This window comes from Perissodus microlepis, chromosome 11, assembly GCF_051167445.1.
Source record: "Perissodus microlepis isolate ML-2025 ecotype Zambia chromosome 11, ASM5116744v1, whole genome shotgun sequence".
Taxonomy (NCBI): Eukaryota; Metazoa; Chordata; class Actinopteri; order Cichliformes; family Cichlidae; genus Perissodus; species Perissodus microlepis.
In genome coordinates this window covers 7,387,036-7,404,564 of record NC_140471.1, presented here as the reverse complement: position 1 = coordinate 7,404,564, position 17,529 = coordinate 7,387,036, and the positions used below count along the sequence as shown (strand labels likewise).

At 41.6% G+C, this 17,529-nt stretch overlaps 2 protein-coding genes across 4 annotated transcripts; one reads left to right on the top strand and one right to left on the bottom strand.

Annotated features, from left to right (window-relative positions):
• Positions 1 to 24: 24 nt before the first annotated feature.
• On the bottom strand, positions 25 to 5,143 carry fbxo43 (F-box protein 43). 2 transcript variants are annotated; one of them, XM_084943508.1, is made up of 6 exons: positions 5,033 to 5,143; positions 3,111 to 3,955; positions 2,277 to 3,032; positions 1,826 to 1,928; positions 970 to 1,164; positions 25 to 850 (listed from the first exon to the last, which is right to left on the bottom strand). In XM_084943508.1, exons 2-6 carry the CDS (start codon positions 3,896 to 3,898, stop codon positions 605 to 607), a joined length of 2,088 nt encoding a protein of 695 aa, XP_084799634.1. In that variant the 5' UTR covers positions 3,899 to 3,955; positions 5,033 to 5,143; the 3' UTR covers positions 25 to 604. The 2 variants fall into 2 exon arrangements, with proteins under 2 accessions (XP_084799634.1, XP_084799635.1); XM_084943509.1 differs by lacking the exon at positions 5,033 to 5,143 and adding an exon at positions 4,134 to 4,377.
• spag1b (sperm associated antigen 1b) lies at positions 5,121 to 17,433 on the top strand. Of its 2 annotated transcripts, none has more exons than XM_084943506.1 (19): positions 5,121 to 5,291; positions 5,589 to 5,704; positions 6,041 to 6,200; positions 6,294 to 6,416; positions 6,508 to 6,578; positions 6,779 to 6,891; positions 7,016 to 7,121; positions 7,309 to 7,439; positions 7,593 to 7,699; positions 8,108 to 8,243; positions 9,171 to 9,614; positions 11,332 to 11,431; positions 11,898 to 12,050; positions 12,670 to 12,827; positions 13,548 to 13,689; positions 14,396 to 14,522; positions 14,663 to 14,821; positions 15,583 to 15,906; positions 16,006 to 17,433. In XM_084943506.1, exons 1-19 carry the CDS (start codon positions 5,145 to 5,147, stop codon positions 16,132 to 16,134), a joined length of 2,946 nt encoding a protein of 981 aa, XP_084799632.1. In that variant the 5' UTR covers positions 5,121 to 5,144; the 3' UTR covers positions 16,135 to 17,433. The 2 variants fall into 2 exon arrangements, with proteins under 2 accessions (XP_084799632.1, XP_084799631.1); XM_084943505.1 differs by having other exon boundaries at positions 5,225 to 5,291; positions 5,557 to 5,704.
• The last annotated feature ends 96 nt before the right edge of the window (positions 17,434 to 17,529 follow it).

The window sequence follows — 17,529 nt, the reverse complement described above, 5'->3', positions numbered from 1 at the left end:
TAATACCCCAGGATCGATTTATTCGAGATAATTCAGAGATTAAAGTTCTAAGTATCTAAGATATGTATATATATTGGGGAGGGGGGGTGTAAAATAAAACTCCTTTCGCAGTGAAAGTGTCAAACCACTAGGTGGCACCAATGACTGATTTGTACAGGTTACAGCGACATACACAATCCTCACAAATGAGACGCAGCACACGGGTAGGGAAAAAAAAATAATTTTTTTTTACTATATATCAAGTTTATTTTAAAAACCGATCTAGAAAACATGTTAGTAAAAGCTGAAAGTCTCAATAGCTCCAAAACAAAAAAACCCCAACAGGCTGTACAGTCAGTGCATAGAAAAATACAACAGTAAAATGAAATCCTTTTATCTGCTGGTAAAACCTCCTTCAGTGCATAATTTAAAAAAATATACAAGTAAGAACTATATCAAAAAAGGAAAGGGGTAGGATGGGATAAGTAAAGAAATACAAACAAACATTGAAGAGTACAGACACTGCACGTACTGCACATCTGTTTCCTCGCTGCTTATTGCCATCTATAAACTTGCAAAAAAATAGATATTATTAAAGTGACTTCATGAAGCAGGAATAATTTGTTCATAGTCTTTTAACATTGCGCTTGCTTTGAGCGCTTCCGGGAAGTATGTCCTTTCTGCGACGGCCTGCAGAGTGACTACCACACTCTCTAGAGCCGTGAGAAGTACACAAGCATGACATGCAAAACTGGAATCCACAGTCAGCTCTGCTGCACACTCCCTCTCTTTTGCCTGAATGGCATCTTGCGGGATGCTGACATCTCGGACAAGGCTTGAGGCACTCATCATTGAAGAGGGTTTTAGCAACCTGAGAGGAAAAAGAAGTTATTAAAATAACTTTGATAAATGTTTGATGAGAAATGCCTCAAAGCATGACTATACCATAGCTTGTTCAAGAAAATGCAATTTAATGGATTTGTAACTTACCTCCAGAAATTTATCCCGTTTGCTGCTGCTGTCTGAATGCAAGGCGCTGAGCTGCAGTGGCGTTAAAGCCCTGCTTCCTGACTGTGGAGTGCAGTAGCTGGAGGTCCTAGACTGGGCCTGAACTGTCTTCAGAGCTGATCGCTTAAGCAACATGGCTCTGGTCTCTGCATCAGCGACATGGACAGTAGCACCAAGCTATAAGACGACAGCAAATAAGTTCAGAGTCATTTCAGTGACAATGATGGAGATTGTGATAACACAGACTCATTTTGATGTACGTATGCACTGATGACCACAGAGCAAAGACTGTGATAACAGAGATGTTGTGTTTAACTGAAAACACAGAAAGCTAAATGCTACAGAGCTGAACAAACACTCTTATAAGCAGGGGTGCACATAAGTGGTCCGCAGGTGCGCATTCACTGTCAAAATAAGAAGCAAAGATAAGAAGCTTCAATGCGCGTTTGCATACATATAAAAGGCACCGTTTTTGTCCGCTAGAGTGGGATTTTCACGGCACATTCTGCACCACATCTCTGTGCGTTCATCATTTGTTTGAAGCCAGCTCACCTCCTGCAACCACTTTTCCGAGAATACACGCTTCTTTTGCGGTTCAGACTCCTGACATTTCTTTGGAGGTGGAGGAACACCAAAGTAATTTCTTAAAGGAGCTTGCTTCTTTGACATCTTTAAGAGTTCTAAACAAATGTCTGTCCTCCTCCAGAAAATCTTACGCAAACGCGCGTTGCAACTTCTTATCTGGTGCGTGTCTTTTATTTTGACAGCAAATGCGCACCTACGGACCACTTATGTGCACCCCTGCTTATAAGACCTTTAGCCACAGCCTGGCTCTTACCTCAAGAGCAGCCTCCACTTGACTCGGGTGGCTTCTTCTCATTGTGCTAGCTAGCTTGTCTTGCTGGACAATTTGATTCCAGCTTTTGCAAACACAGCTGCACCTGTGAAAAACAAAAGTATGAGAGAAATATTTTCAGCTTACTAAACTTTTTAGACAACACAAGTTTGTAATGCAAGCTAAACTCCACTGATTTTACTGAAAATTGCATCGTTTATACAACATAAACGCTGTCATAACGACATGTATGTTTCAGCTCAGCGTCAATCACCCTGCGATCATTCTACAGGACTCTGAATTATTCTTTACTCCATTAAAAATGTAGTCATGATTTTATTAATCAGTGACCAAATGGGAAAGGAGCTGCAACCTGTGGCAAGTAAGCATGGATGATATGCGCTGTAAAACATTGTGTGAATAAAAATGTATACTTGGAAACATGATTTATCACCTATAGACACTCTCAGAGTCCATCTGGCAAAGTATAACAGCCAGGATGTGCCTGAGGTTCCTCTTCATCAGCTCTGTGAGTATGTCCACCTTCTCCAGGCCCATCTTCCTGCCAATCAGCCCTGCCAATGGCATAGTGGTCCGAAGAGTGCTTGGGGTCTTGGTCAGTGCTGCTGCAGACTTCAGCTGCTCTTTCAGGCTTGGACTTTGACCAGCCAACATCTGGGCATGGTGCTGACACATAGCTTGAACCAGCTGCAGCGCTGGAGTCAGAGAGAGGTTAACTGGAGTCATCCTGAGTGGTGTGATATCTGGATTGCCAAGATCTGTAGAACAAGGGGTCATGTTTTGTGCCTTGGTTTTAGTCACTCTTTGTGGGGTGGTATAATCTTTTTTTGCTGAGCCCAAGCGATCAGAGCTCACGGCATTACCACATTTAACAGAGAGGATACTGCGAGGGGTGATATCCTCGGCAAAAACCTCATCCTCTTTAGAATGGCTGTAACATTGATAAGGATGTTGATGCTTTCTGTCCGTTGGGTCTTCCTCAGACTGAGAGCCACCTTCTTTAAGCGTAGAGAGCCTGTGCTGACGCTGCAAACGGGAGCGGCGCCTTCCTTCTGTTGGATTTGGAGTTTCAGAGTTTCCTTTGGAGGCAGACAGCAGCAGCTCCTGGAACGAGCCATCATGGTCCACTGTGGAGTCTTGTAATTTATCAAGAGTCACTGAGCTGAAACCGCTGTCTTCACTCAACGACCTGTTTAAAAGTCAGAAAGGAGTTAATCTGTGTTTAAATATTTTAAAGTTTTATTTTCTTCGTCAATAAAACACATACCTGATATAGCTGGGTGTATGTGCAGATGATGGTGTGGACAAGACACTTGAGCCATTATATAGATTATCTGTCATGCTGCCCAATGGTGACTGAGAGTTTTCTTTAGAGATGGCCTGGAATTCGTTGAAGCCTGGAGTCTTGACATTACATTGACCAGATGCAAAAATGTGTTCACTCATGTCTAGATCTGTGAGTGAGGCTTCTTTCTCAAAACTGGGAAGGTGACAACAGTTGTGCTTGCCATCTTCAAGAGTTGAGGTCCTCACTTGCGTGAACAGAACACGGCGCTTCCTGCCTGATAGTGGCAGGTCCTGGTCCACTTTTAAAGTGCTTGCTGCCCCCATCTCAGTGTCTACAGAGTCAAATGATGTACTCAAATAGGGTTCAGACCCACTGACAGGGGATTCAATCCTTCTGGTGCACGGTGATCTTGTGTTGTCATTTTTGACATCTGCAGTGGGTTTACACAGTAGAAGTCTCTGTCGCAGCGAGGTATCCCTTTTGCATATTTTAGGAGTTTCACACCAGCTTACGGCTGAAACCTTCCTGGAGTCTCTGCCCAAAAATCTGACTTGTTCTCGGATCTTCTTTGGCGTGACAGAAACCCGGAGGTTCTCTTTGGGCGTTTCATCCAGTTCCACCGGAGACAAAGATCTACATGAATCAGCTCCACTGGTGCTGTGTGGGCTCTGGAAAAAACCTGAGTATCCACTGTCAGAGCAGTCATCGTAGCAGTGCTGCCCTTTATAGCCATCAAGATAAAGACTAGATTCAGGAGTGCACTGCATCTTCCTCCTGAGTGCACCAACAAACCTTAGCCTGGCCTCCGGGGGATTACAAGTCACCTGGAGTGAAACAGAATATAATAAACAGAACTACTTCAGCACAGCAAATGTGAACTTAAAGAGACCGTAAATACATAAACAAGTGTGACAGATTATAACTTTAAACAAGAGTTAAGCAACGCTAGCTTAAATACTTTTAAAAACGATATTTTTAAAAGGCGTCTCATGCTGGACTCACTTATCATAGTAAAATAAAAGTTATCTCCCGAATCTTACGGTGGTTTTCAGTGTATAAAAGTAGCAGTTTGTATATCAGAAAGCGACAGACAGCTGATTTATCTCTGATCCTTCTCAGCTGTTTCATCCGCGTTGCTATGAGAGCGCGTGCTGCCGATTTAAATTCCCCCGTCTCGTGCCCTCTCTGATGCCGCTTTAAAGAGCTCCATAACCGCCAAAAGACACCGACAGAGCCCGACTGACAGTATACACCACCTTTAACATCATTTTACTCCTCGTTACTTTCACACTTAATTCCGTCTGAAGAAATATGACAAGGCAAAATTATTTGGTAAACACACACAAAACTGATATTAGTAAAATTCATCCAAAAGCAAAACAAAACAAAAACCCGACGACGTCTCGTGCGTGCCCATTTTACAGTGTAATTTCACCCTCTATGCTAGTTCAGAGGGTCAGAGCAGCCATTTTAACAAGACATGACAGGATAAAAACCGGTTCCAGAATTAAAAGCAGTGATGCTCCGTCAAAGCTGAAATAGCCTCCTGTTAATGTGACTGAAGGGGACCCGGAATGGCACAGCGAATGACTAATCAGTTACACCTGTGTTAGCCCTGAAATGCCATGCAAAAATGATTGCCATTAACAAACAAACAAAAAACAAAACAAAAACTGTGGGCCTCGTAAAACACCTGTCAAACACCGAGTTATAATTAAAGAAAAATGTGGCTGACATTTCTGTATGCCATCCACGTTTACTAACATAACGTTGTTAGCCTCCTGAAACTGGAACCAGTACGAGGTAATGTCGGTGAATTCCATGCACACTGTCTGTACCTTAAGCTCTACAAAATAATCTTCTTCGGGAATAAACGCGCTTAATATTTAACAAATACCTACCTGAAGTTAAAACGGGGCTATTCCAAAAAGCCGTGGCCTCCGTAGGCGATGTTGTTTCCTCAGGCTTCGTTCCAGGCCTCAGCTGTCCCCCCGCTGTTGTTCCTGTTTTCTCATGTTCACCAGCCACGTTTTCAAATTTGGAGCCCTCTGTTGGCTGCGTCACGTGCTTCCTCTCGGCGCTACCGGCCTTCCGTCCGTGTGTGGTTACCATAGCAATACACACCACATTGTCGATGAGCGTTCAGCCAAACGGGAGCAGGTAAACTAATTTTGCTTAACATTATTAACATTAATGTGATCTTGCATTAATTACTCAAGAGACACTTAAGAGATAAGTCTGCCTTTCCCGAATGTTACATCCCTAAATACAGAACCTAGCTGTTTCTGACGAACTATTAAAATTACCAGTAAAGTTAAGGTAGCTAGCTAAAAAGCTGGTAAGTTATACAAATATAATGCAGAACTGCCATGTCTCCCTTTTATGAAACACTTTTTGACACGTTGACTGTGTAAATTCTTTCCAGAAATGAGTGAAGACGCAGTTTTATCCCTTCAGAGTCACTCCACCACTGTGGACTACAGGGGCAAGGTTCCTGTGGAGCACCTGGACTACGATTACATTGAAAAATGTAAAGATGTGAGATACCTCGAGAAGATCCTGACAACACTGAGGTAACTGTCTGTTGAGCGATATAGTGTTGTTGGAGGAAACCCACTGTATTTATATTTACATGCTCAAAATAAAGCAATCAGTCAGTCCAGTCCCTTTATAGTGTTGGTGAGGTTTTCCTTTATGAAGGTTATAAACTCATCATCATGTCAAGTTTCACTCATTCTCCACTGAGATGGTAAGATGTATGTGCAATATTGCAAATAGATTACGTAACACTTGTCATCAGTTGCAGAGGGATAATAGTGCATGTCATAACAAAATACAGGCTGGAAAATGTGAATGAAAAATATTGCAAAAAAAGCTATTCTTTATTTTTCTTTTTTATTTGGTTAAAGGTCCGGCGAAGAGGGCATTTATCCTCACCTGATCAAGTTTTGTGAGAGTCACCTGGAGAAACTGGACCCTAAGAGCCGAGCTCTTAGGAAGGAAATGCCTGTAGCCACAGCAGCCAGCCTCTCTAAAGATGAGTGGAGCCAAATTGAGGATGAGTTGAAAGTATGGTACACATTTTTTTCTTTCTTTTAAAAAAATAAATAAATCCTATTTACTTTGTTCTCACATGGCTGTTTCTCCAAATACTTTGCTCAGAGATGGCAAGAAGAAACCAAAAAGACTGAAACAACCCTGAAACACCAGTCAGTATTTGATGATCTAGTGAAAGAAAATATGCCACCTGTAAGAGGTTCCAATTGCTTCGTTCCTCTGAGCCAGGTAAAAAAAAAATCAAGGCATATACAGTACATAACCAGTTACATATATGTATAGAAGACAAATATTCAAACAGAGTCTTTTCTCATGATAGAAAACAGTTCCACAAGAAAGAAAGAAACCCTCAAAATGCGCCCTACCACGTGATTACCGAGAATGGGACAAGTGAGTCATGCTGTCTCCACATTTGTCTATTATATTCAGAAGAAAGACCCCACTGTTGCAGCAGCTGAATTCTCTGTGCATAAAAGCTTCCCAAGTCTTTTTACTTTGTAAAAGGGCTTTAAAGCTAAACTGCTTCCATTACAGTGATCCACAGTTTAAAAACTTGACCTTTAAGTGTATATTTTACACCTTCTTTCCAGGTTCGATGTGGAAAAAGAATGTGAGAAAATAGAGGAGGATGTGGACAAAACTGATCCACCTGCAATTATAAACTCAGGACATCCTAAAATCAAGACTCAAGTGGACACTTCATGTAATCTATTGTGGATAGAAAGTGTTCTTCTTTTTTTTTTGCAGTAATTATTAAGCATACAACGTACATCAGGTGTGTTGGCATTTTTGTGTAACATGTAAGGTTTCCCCTGTGATCCATCCAGTGCTGTCACAACAGGAGAAGCTCTTCCTGGCAAATCGTGAAAAGGACAAAGGCAATGAAGCTTTTAGAGCAAAGGATTATGAGGAGGCGGTCACATACTATTCCAGGTCAGGTTCTTTAAACAACTCCTTCATTGCAGAAAGCACTTAGCGTCTTTTAAAGGGCTTTTATCATTTTGCTTGGTATATATTGTAAGCAGTAGACTGTCATCTTTCATTGTAGCTGTAGTAGTAAGTGTTTGTGCAATAATCTCACTGTAAATAGAGGTTTGCTTTATTGTTTATTCCATTACAGGAGCCTTTCCATTATAACAACTGTGGCTGCATACAACAACAGAGCCCAGGCAGAGATCAAGCTCGAGCACTGGCACAATGCCCTGAAAGACTGCCTGAGTGTGCTCGAGCTAGAACCGGGCAATCTGAAAGGTGTGTTAATGTTATTTCTATAATTTCTAACACAATAATGCTTCCAGAATAAATACACCTGCACTTTTAGATGTATTTATATGATGTGGTATACTTTAGCTACAGCAGCATTAGTGTATGTGCTACATATTGTAATGCACTTCTTTTCGTTAGCCCTGCTTCGTCGTGCTGTTGTTTATAATCATATGGGCAACTTCCACATGGCCACTGAAGACCTGAGGACGGTGCTCAGGGAAGAGCCACAGAACACCGCTGCGACTGTAGGTGATAGTACTGAGGCATGTTCATCATGCGCCAGTCTACCTTTCATCCACTAGGTGTCACTGTATTTGTGAAAGTTGAGTGATTTAGTGAGTCTATCACTGGAAGTCTTTCATGTATTTATGTCATTACCCTATTTAGAGGATGATGTGGCTTTTTTAACAGATCTGTATCAGTGGAACAGCTCAGGATGTGCTGTGTTTAGCCGTCCCCTTTAATTGCATTGTTTAACTTCTGTTTCTATTTATTTGAGTATAATTTAGGTGTAAATGGGAAGAAAATGTTCCTTTTTGTAGTTATACATACACCAGTCACTACAACTAAGTAATCTATCATAGATTGTGATATGAATAGTTGTGACAAACAACACATGAGATGTTCTAATGGATGAATTGTTTGTGTTTTAGCAACTTTTGTCTCAAATTGAGAAGAAGATGGAGGAATGCCAACAAGAGAAGCAACGCAAGGGCAAAAAAATCCTCATCCAAGAGATAGAAGAGGCAGATAACCAGACTGACAGTGACAACAAAGCTCATAAAACTGGTGATTGTTTGAACTACTAAAAACAATCAATATCCTTAAACACAGACATAGAGACTATAACGGCGCTAATGGCCATTTATGATAACCCATTTGCATCCAAAAATCAATCAAACCGCAACTGATTTAAATGTTGCCTACTCTCTATTTAACATGCAGTTAAATCGTTTTTCAGTTATAGTCAAGCTTAGGTAAGTTATGAGTTCAGAGGAAATTTAGATTTTTTTCAAAAGTGTGCATTGATCCTTGATTTGATATGTTGTTTTTTTTTCACTGTTTATTTCATATTAAAAACTAGCAAGACTAGCAGGAAGTGAATGAGGTAAACCAGTAGACTGTGGTACAGATTTCCCAGATCAGATTTTTCCCTTACTGGAGATATATTTTTATCTATATTCTCATTTAGTGAAAAGTAACAAGTTAAGTCATTCCACTGACTTAACTGTACTCAAAAATCTATTGCTACTCTAATTTATGTAACTTGAATGAGGTGTTAAATTTTAACTTTATAGCAGAAAGTTTTTTGTGTCTTTATAGCTGTGCTGGATTTAGAAGTTGAAGGATTTGCCCTCTAATACAGTCACGATTTATACAGAGCATGTTAGGAAGCTCCAACATTGCCGGTAATAGTAGTGCTTTAGTCACATCCCCTTCTGTCTGCTGTCTTATAGATAGAGGAAATTCCCCTCTTGTCTCTCTGGGTGAAGGAACAGTGCATGTATGTGTTTTCTGCCCTACCCCCACACAGCCCTTTCATAAGTCACTGTTTGGTATCTCTACTTCCTGGAACTCCCTGTTTGAAGTGGCTCCGTGTCATGTGCTCCTCTCCTCCCACACTATGATGTAACTGCTGACTCTTTCCTGTGGGTGTGACTTCCCCTTCTCTGTCTCTCTCCCTCTGCTTCTCCCCTCCCTCCCTCTCCCTTCCAGCTTGTCTGGTTCAACCTAGCCAGCCCGTGGGAGGGGAGGAGAGATCAGCTACTCCTGTCGAAAGGGGAGACATGGGAAACGCTCATAAAAAGCCCCACGGCAGAGGGGACGGGGGTCCACATGCCGAGTCCAACAGCTCCCACCATGAACACAGGAGGAACAGAGGCAGCTCAGACAAGTACAAAGTCCCACAGGAAAAGATAGCCAATGGATCAAGCAAGAGAGGCTCGACAGCTTCGGTTCAGGGTGATCAGAGCGGCAGCGGTAAGGCAACTCCAGTTGGAGGAAATGCTGGAGAAACTGTCAACCTTGATGCCCCATGTGGGGCCCTGCCCCCACCCCTGGCCCGGCTAAAGAACGAAGGAAACCTGCTGTTTAAAAATGGACAGTTTGCCGATGCACTGGAGAAATACTCACAAGCCATTCAGGGCTATACAGATTCAGGTAAGCCTCAGGGGTACTCACTGTTGATCGTGTTTGTAATATTTTAGAATATTAAGAAAAAACTATTTAATTAATTTTATACAGTGAGGTTGCTGGTTAGAAGTTACCTATGTGCCACCGTGTCAGTAATCATAACATTTTTACTCATATCAGTGTGTTATGAACTGACAAATGAATCAGAACTGATCGACTGTTTTCTCAGCTGTTTATTCATCATCATATTTTAATAACAGCTTTCTATGGTGTCATAGGGTCGTAGCTATAATGTCAGTGGTTGTCTTTATTTTTGTCACTTTAACACACTGCAGAGACTTACACATGAAAACAGGATAGCAATAAAAATCATTTTCCCTATGGAAATAAGTCCTCATAAACAATTTCAAATTCTCAGTCCACAGACTTCACATTTTTGTGTGAACAGTTTATATGCAGTATTCAAAATTTTAGTAAGATCCATTACAATGTTAATATTTAGTGACTTATCCCTGGGATGATGGACTGTGGCTGTACGCAAACAGTGTTGCTGTTTTAGTCTGGTGCTAAGCCTCTCAGCTCAGGTCTGTCCAAGTCACATGACCTCTAACCACTCACTGTGAAATTGAATTTGTAGGACTGCAGCAATAATTCTCACAGAGAGTGAGACGACGAGCAGTTGATGGAGGAAGAGAAACCTCTGCTCACTCTCCGTTAAACATATGGCCTTGTGTCTCTTTCTGTGGACAGCCATAATATACTCAGTTAAGACTGTGAAAGTCGCTGGGCATCATCTATCTGGATTACTGTGGGAAGCACAACAGATGTGACCTAATCTACACATGCAGAATTTTTTTCCGATCTGTGAAAAAGGCTCTTTTCAGTAGAAATGAAACTGAACGAGACATTCAAGATACTTTGTCAGGTCTCGTAGTTGTGGTATGCACACAGTTGCTGTAGTTTACATGATCTACTGTCACAATAACCTCGCTAAGTGCTCTCAGTTGCTAAGACATCATCATCACTGCCACGCTGTGTCATCATCCATAATCTGTTTTCATCTGATGAGGCAGCACACTGATATGAATGTATTTAGTGTAGCAGGATAATGTTGCTGTGTGTGAAACATGCACCGTAGACCTGTGTGATTTGCTTAACTCTGTGATAGTGAAGAAAACACTGTTAAGTTAGTGTGAGGCAGGTGGAGAGAAACAGCGTGTGGACTTTGCACATGTCAGTTGTCAAAATCTCAAAGGGAAATGTCCATATATATATATATATATATATATATATATATATATATATATATATATATATATATATATATATATATTTTAGTCATGTTACAGGCGCCCTTCCTCTTTTGGGTCTTAACAAAAAGCAACTACAGTTGCAAACCTGCAGATAAAAGCTAGTAAAACATTTAACATGTGTGTGTATGCGTGTCTGCCACTTTGTATTCATAAATCTGAAAGAAAAGAAATGATAGCTCAATATCTTCCAATAACTGAAGTTTCTTTATTTCATCATGACAGGAATCATGTACTTTCTACAGCGCTTCTATAGCTGCTCAGAGAGCACATTAAACAGTCTGATTTAGACAATAAGTACACGATTCAAACTTTGAGTTCATGATGTCTTTGCAGATATTCTGTATTCCACCCCCAAGATAACTGCAGAACTATGCATGCTGTTTCCAAGCTGTGTATTACATTTCTGATATTGGGCTCTATTTTCTATGCAGGGATTGATAGTCCAGAAGATCTCTGTATTCTATATTCCAACAGAGCAGCTTGCTACCTGAAAGATGGCAACAGTCAAGACTGCATACAAGACTGCACAAGGTGAGAGAACTGATAAAACTCTACCAGTGTTCAGCAAGATATGTGAAAAGTTGTGGAAGGCAAATGCACGCTTGTCCCTGTGCTTCATCTTAAAGATCAAACTGCTACAAATTTTTGCAGACAGCGTCATCATATACCAGTCTCAGCAGAGGATCTCAGATCATTCATGAGTGGGAGGGGATTTGCACTTGGGTGTGTCGTAAGGGATTGTAATTAATCTCTTTAGAAGTGGTTTATAAGCAGCAGACTGGGCTAACTTAAGGGAGCCTCCCATATGAAAGCCTTTAAATATACTTGATGTGTTTGCAGAAAGATGGGGTTATAGAAAACTTGAATCACACCTTTAGACTTGTTCACTACCTCAGAAACAACATGTACAGACACATCCTTTGCCCTAGCATCGACAGCAGGGGCACCAGACTCGATCCTTTGCTCTTGTCTCATTGCATCTATTTATTCCAATCAGAGCCCTGGAGCTGCAGCCATTCTCCCTCAAGCCCCTCCTCCGCCGTGCCATGGCTTATGAGTCCCTGGAGCGTTACCGAAAGGCCTACGTGGATTACAAAACTGTGCTGCAGATAGACGTGAGCGTGCAGGCAGCTCACGACAGTGTCAACAGGTATAATGTCCACCTCTCACCTCAGCTAACAGACTCATTAACATTTGCCATCTCAAAAGCAAGTATTGAATTTTACAGCACCCATGTCTATGGCAGTGCATTTCTCATCTATTTTAAACAAGGTGGACACAGACTATCTTTAGCTGTTACAGCAAAGGAAATAAAAAGACAGATGAGACATGGAGATTTTCTTACTCTATCTACCTGCTGTATTTTCCAAATTTGAAAATGTTCTATAATTGAAATCCAGAAATGGAATTATAACATATTTAGAAGACTAAATCAAAACAAATCATGGTAACCATTACACACAGGCTTATTAGAGACTAACAGATTTAGCTGGTCAAAAGCAGCTCCGGCTAGAGGCTAATCATGTCTCTCAGACTGTGTGTCCCTTCTCTGTTACGCAATACTCACCTGGCTGGTTTGTGTTCAGGAGTACCAGAGGGTCAAAGATATCATTCATCCCCACATTTATCTACAAAGTTACACAATAAGACATAAACTCCCTAAACTGTGGAACAGGGTGGATTAGATGCATCTTTAACACGCCATGTAAGCCTTATCAATGTCTCTCATCTGTGTGCTGTAACAATGACTGAATCACGTCCTCCTCTAGGATCACCCGGCTGCTCATCGAGCAAGACGGGCCAGAGTGGAGAGAGAAACTTCCCGAGATCCCTCTGGTGCCTCTGTCGGCTCAGCAACACCGCAGAGAGGAGCCACCCAGTGCTGAGGTCCTCCAAGCTCGAGCAGAGAAGGCTGCTAGGGATGCAGGTCTGTTGTTTTTAGAGTCATGATGCTTAATTAATGTTTGTCCCCAGAAACACAGAGTTAGTCAGGGTCAGAAGTGTTGATCGCTGAGCTGGGACAATGAGGAGAGTAGCTGGGACATTTATACATACAGCGGTTATGATGACTGAATAAAATCTAATGTTGACTACATCCAGCATTAACAAACATTTTCTCGAGCAGCTCTTTCTTCTGACATTATAGCTACCTTTGTTCGGTTTTTGAACCATTCTTCTGCTTGATACAGCGATGGAGGAACAAAAGTCTTCCTGTTGTGACTGGAGGAATATTTGAAAGGCTTATTTTTATATAAGTGGACGTGTCACCTCTGACCATGCAGTTTCTCTGCTCCCAGGGCTTTTCTACCTATGCTATTTTTAGACTCTAATGAAAGAATAGCACTGCTGGCATAATTTTACCTCCCTGAAGACGCTCTGCAGACACTCTGCAGCAGATTGATTAGCCCTCGGTCCACACCGGGACTGATTGCTGACTTAACTCTCGTGGCTCATGTCCAGCTAGCACAGCATTAATTTCAAGTGCTTAAACCCTCCAGCTGTGTAGCACAGGCTTATAAAAGCGAGGTCAGTTAAAATGTATTGCAAGTGTCAGTGTGGATATATGAAGTCAAAATGGAGGAGAATGGACCTCGTGTCTGTGTGAGTAAGCGATGTTTAGCAATCACCACTTTGTTTTGTTTTCTAGAGAGGAAAGCCGAAGTCCGTTTTTCAGCTTTGAAACAAGAAGGGAACGATTTTGTGAAGAAGAGCCAATACCAGGATGCTCTGGGAAAGTACACAGAATGCCTTAAGCTAAAGCCAGAGGAATGCACTATCTACACCAACAGGTTAGTCATTTAATTCTCACATATAGACAGACATGTTCCTGCGGTCTCGTTTCCCCTCTGTTCATCACATCTTCTGCCACTGGTTCACCTTGATGTGGGAAAACAGCCTGAAAATCCCCAAAATTTGTTCAACTGAATTTAAAAAAGGCTGATTAACGACACCCAGCTGTCATTTGTCAGCCGTGCTTTCGGCTCTGTTTTTAATCCTATCCAGTCGTGCCACCTGTCACTGCTGCCAAATTAGTGTGTATTGGTGGTAAATTGGTGCACAACACAATAGTACATAGATGGTGTTGATCAGGTCACAGAAGAAACTGATGACATGAATGTTTTCCTATTGTGTGTTGGTGTTTGCATGTGCATGTGGAGCTCTGCTGTGAGAACAGATTGTATGTACAGCCACACCAGAGCAAACATCCATACGCCATTGGTGCACAGCTGCTGAGAGCCATTTGAAAAAATTAAAAACATGAAGATTCATTTAGAAAAGGGGCTCCAGAAGCACATCTCTGAGGTGTAAATCGTAAATCTCATCATCATAGGAAAATGTTCTGTTCTGTTAATGCTGATGGCATGACTTCAGCTGTTATTATAAAACCGGATTCGCAGTGAGTCACAAATTCATGATACTTCACGTCACGTGTCAAATGTGATTAGGTGCCAGTGACAAAAATAAAAATCACAATTGACGTGTGTGTGTTTATAGAGCTCTGTGCTACTTGAAGCTGGAGAGGTTCGCTGAGGCCAAGCAGGACTGTGATGCAGCACTGAAACTGGAGCCAACCAATAAGAAGGCCTTCTACAGACGAGCCATGGCTAATAAAGGTCTCAAGGTGAATAGAGCTGGACTTTAATGGCTAATGCCATAAGGGAGTGATTTCTTTCTATTGGGTGGCTAAGGAGTAAAATATCCCTTTCACATATTTCATACATAAAGCTCTCTTTGTATTTTTTCGGTGTCTCCCTCCATCAGGACTACCTGGCTTGCAGCTCGGACCTGCAGGAAGTGCTGCAGCAAGATCCCAACGTGCAGGAGGCTGAGAAGGAGCTGGAGGAGGTCACCAAGCTGCTCAGACAGAGTCTGGCCAGTGCTTCACCAAACAAACCCAGGAAGACAGTCCCCATCACAGAGGCGAGTACAGTTTATTCACTTTCATTGAAAATAAATATTTTCCCCTTATTGCATCCAACAGACATATCCACTTTTGACTTTAGAGAGTCTACACGTGTGGTTAGGAAGAAGAGGCATTATAATGATGGGGACTGAATGATCATGACTTATGGTCAACAAGTGTCCTTTGAATAGTTGTGTGTTTTTAGCTGATTACTCCTGACACCTGCTGGGATACCGTGTGAAATCTGATCAGCTCTGGTTTTATTCTAGCCTAGCACAGATCATAAAGTGCAGCGCTCCCAGCTGTTGTGTACCGTTCGTCTTTGTGCGCCATCCTCATTTACTATTAATGATCTAATGAAGAATAAAAGCACCAAATTAAAGCTTGAGTGGGGTTAGATGTACCATTTTCAGTTTATTGTTAAAAGACAAAAGAGAACACGGAGAAAGCTAAAGTGTAAAATTGTATCCATGCATCTTATGCTGCTTATCTGGGTCTCAAAACTCAGTCTCAGTTTCAGAGTGAAAAGTGGCTGTGCTCCAAGTTTAAAAGGCTACAGATTGTTATGAAGCTCTTGTTTTCCTTTTCTTCAGGTTCAGCACACCAGTAGGTAAAGATGGAAGCTTATAGATCCAATCACTGCATCCCAGACATATTATTCCTAATTAAGGCAATAGGTGGTGCAGATTTCCCAGATTGTGACTCACTGACAGAGACCGGCTTTCCATTTTTGTCTTCCCTGTGTAAATGTTTCACCCATGTCCGTCTCCCTCCTCAGGTTGAGGATGACGAGAATGTGACCGCTGTCCCTAACTCCAAAAACAGCTGCAAAGGAGAAGACATCAGCATCAACCTCCAGCCGGCCACCGCCTATGAATTCGGCCAATCCCTGAACGCGGCTCGTAGCTCTGGAAACACAGTGGCCTGCGCGGAACTACTGGCCTCCACGGCCCCAGAGATGCTTCCCCAGTTCCTGAGCACCCAGCTTGATGGACACACCATCAGCTTCATCATGCAGGCCCTGCACTCACACCTACTGGAGAAAGACCCTTATCTGGTCTACCAACACCTCAACCATCTGCACACTGCTGACAGGTTCTCGGTAAGATTAGCATGCAAATATGGTCTGAAAAGCTGAAGTTTGTAAGATTTTGCAATCAAGCGGTCTGTGTGGTGATAAACGCTGACGCACTGTTTGCAGGTTGTACTAATGCTGCTGGAGAAGGACGAGCGTCACCACATGACTCAGCTGTTTGAGGATCTCTCAGCCGTGCAGAGCACACATTTCACTAAGAACGATGTTCAGAACCTGGCCAACAAATACATCTGACCCTCCCCTCTCTGCATGAGCTGCTCCACCACTGCTCTTGGATCTATGCAAAACACTGCACAACAACTGAGTACACAAAGGCAGGAAGCTGCAGAATGAGCAATACAATGGAACCGAGTTGATTCACTCTACTGGTCTGTAATGTCTGTGACGATATAAAAAAAAAAAAAAATCTATTTTTCTCTCCAGAACATTTTGCTATGCAGTTTTACTTTTGTACACACCATGCACCATTTGCATTGTACAACAGTGGGACACAGTGGACCTTTCACCGTAGTGTATTAATAAACGAGGTCCAATGTGCTGTTGTGTAACACAGCAGGCAGGTGTTTCCTCACTCCAGGCAGTAGCTTTTGCTTAGGACAGGCTTCATCGAGCTGATCTGCTCTTTGAACCCAGTCGCTTTCTGAAATCATTTTATAAAAGACCAGCTGTCACATACCAAAAGCTATTCAGTGCATGTTAAATATAAACAAACAAAAAGCTAATTTCCTTCCAAGTTTAAAAGTGCGTCTTTGCTGTATCTTAAGTAACTATTTTAATATGACCACATGTATGGTGTTATCTTAATGGGTGAAAGAGACCTGCATGTCTCACTGCTGTTCATGTGAGTGTAACAGAACTTACAATATTGTAGGAAAAAAAAAAATCTTGCTCTCCTTTAATTCATCTATGCAAATTTGTAGCTCTGTGTTCCTGTATTGATTCCATTCATAAAGGCGAGTCTCTGTCTTCACCATGTGAAATGACATTGTGCCGTTGAGCCTGTTTACCTGCACCATCAGCTTCACAGCAGATGCCAACACACTGGAGAGAAGCAGCATCTTTATAAGATGTGTGCCTTGGATTTCAGTCTAGGGGTCGACTTAGTGTGGTGAGCATATCGGTACTCGTAAAGAGAAAGTCTATTTATATCATTCTGTAGCTTTAATAAATTTCTTTAATGACTTGGATTTATCACACACATATATTCACTTGGCTCCAAACTCAGAACTGTTTTAAATGTGTAATTTATTTGCTATTTAAAGTCATTCTGTCCATGTTATAAGTAATAAATATCAATCTTTCTGTATTGTGCATCTAAAGACTGCCTGAATCCAAACTTTTTGTTTTCTCATGTTTCATTAAATCTACATGAATGTAAAATTTAGCATAAGGATGTAAATTTGGGGGAAGGAGGGAATAATTCTGCATTTTCCACATATTCTCTTCACAGTGGCTTTTAACATTGTGTCAGTAGATTTGTAAAAATTGTGTATTCTATTCACAGAGGGCTATTCAATAAACTGGGAAACATGGTGTTTTTCCTTCTTTAGCTCATAACAAGTAACTGAAAGTTTCAGAAGAGACACTAAAGATGGAGTGACATGATGTTTTTGTGTCTTACATACGCTG

What these genes read in the sequence shown, in the direction of transcription:
- fbxo43 (XM_084943508.1), bottom strand. Translation starts at nt 3,898, where the DNA reads ATGCAGTGCACTCCTGAATCTAGTCTTTATCTTGATGGCTATAAAGGG. An exon ending in GACTCTGAGAGTGTCTATAG is followed by an intron (nt 1,929 to 2,276) that starts GTGATAAATCAT and finishes TGTTTTTCACAG; the next exon opens with GTGCAGCTGTGTTTGCAAAA. An exon ending in AAGTGGAGGCTGCTCTTGAG is followed by an intron (nt 1,165 to 1,825) that starts GTAAGAGCCAGG and finishes GTCGTCTTATAG; the next exon opens with CTTGGTGCTACTGTCCATGT.
- spag1b (XM_084943506.1), top strand. Translation starts at nt 5,145, where the DNA reads ATGTTCACCAGCCACGTTTTCAAATTTGGAGCCCTCTGTTGGCTGCGT. An exon ending in CAACAAAGCTCATAAAACTG is followed by an intron (nt 8,244 to 9,170) that starts GTGATTGTTTGA and finishes TCTCCCTTCCAG; the next exon opens with CTTGTCTGGTTCAACCTAGC. An exon ending in GAAGGCTGCTAGGGATGCAG is followed by an intron (nt 12,828 to 13,547) that starts GTCTGTTGTTTT and finishes TTTGTTTTCTAG; the next exon opens with AGAGGAAAGCCGAAGTCCGT.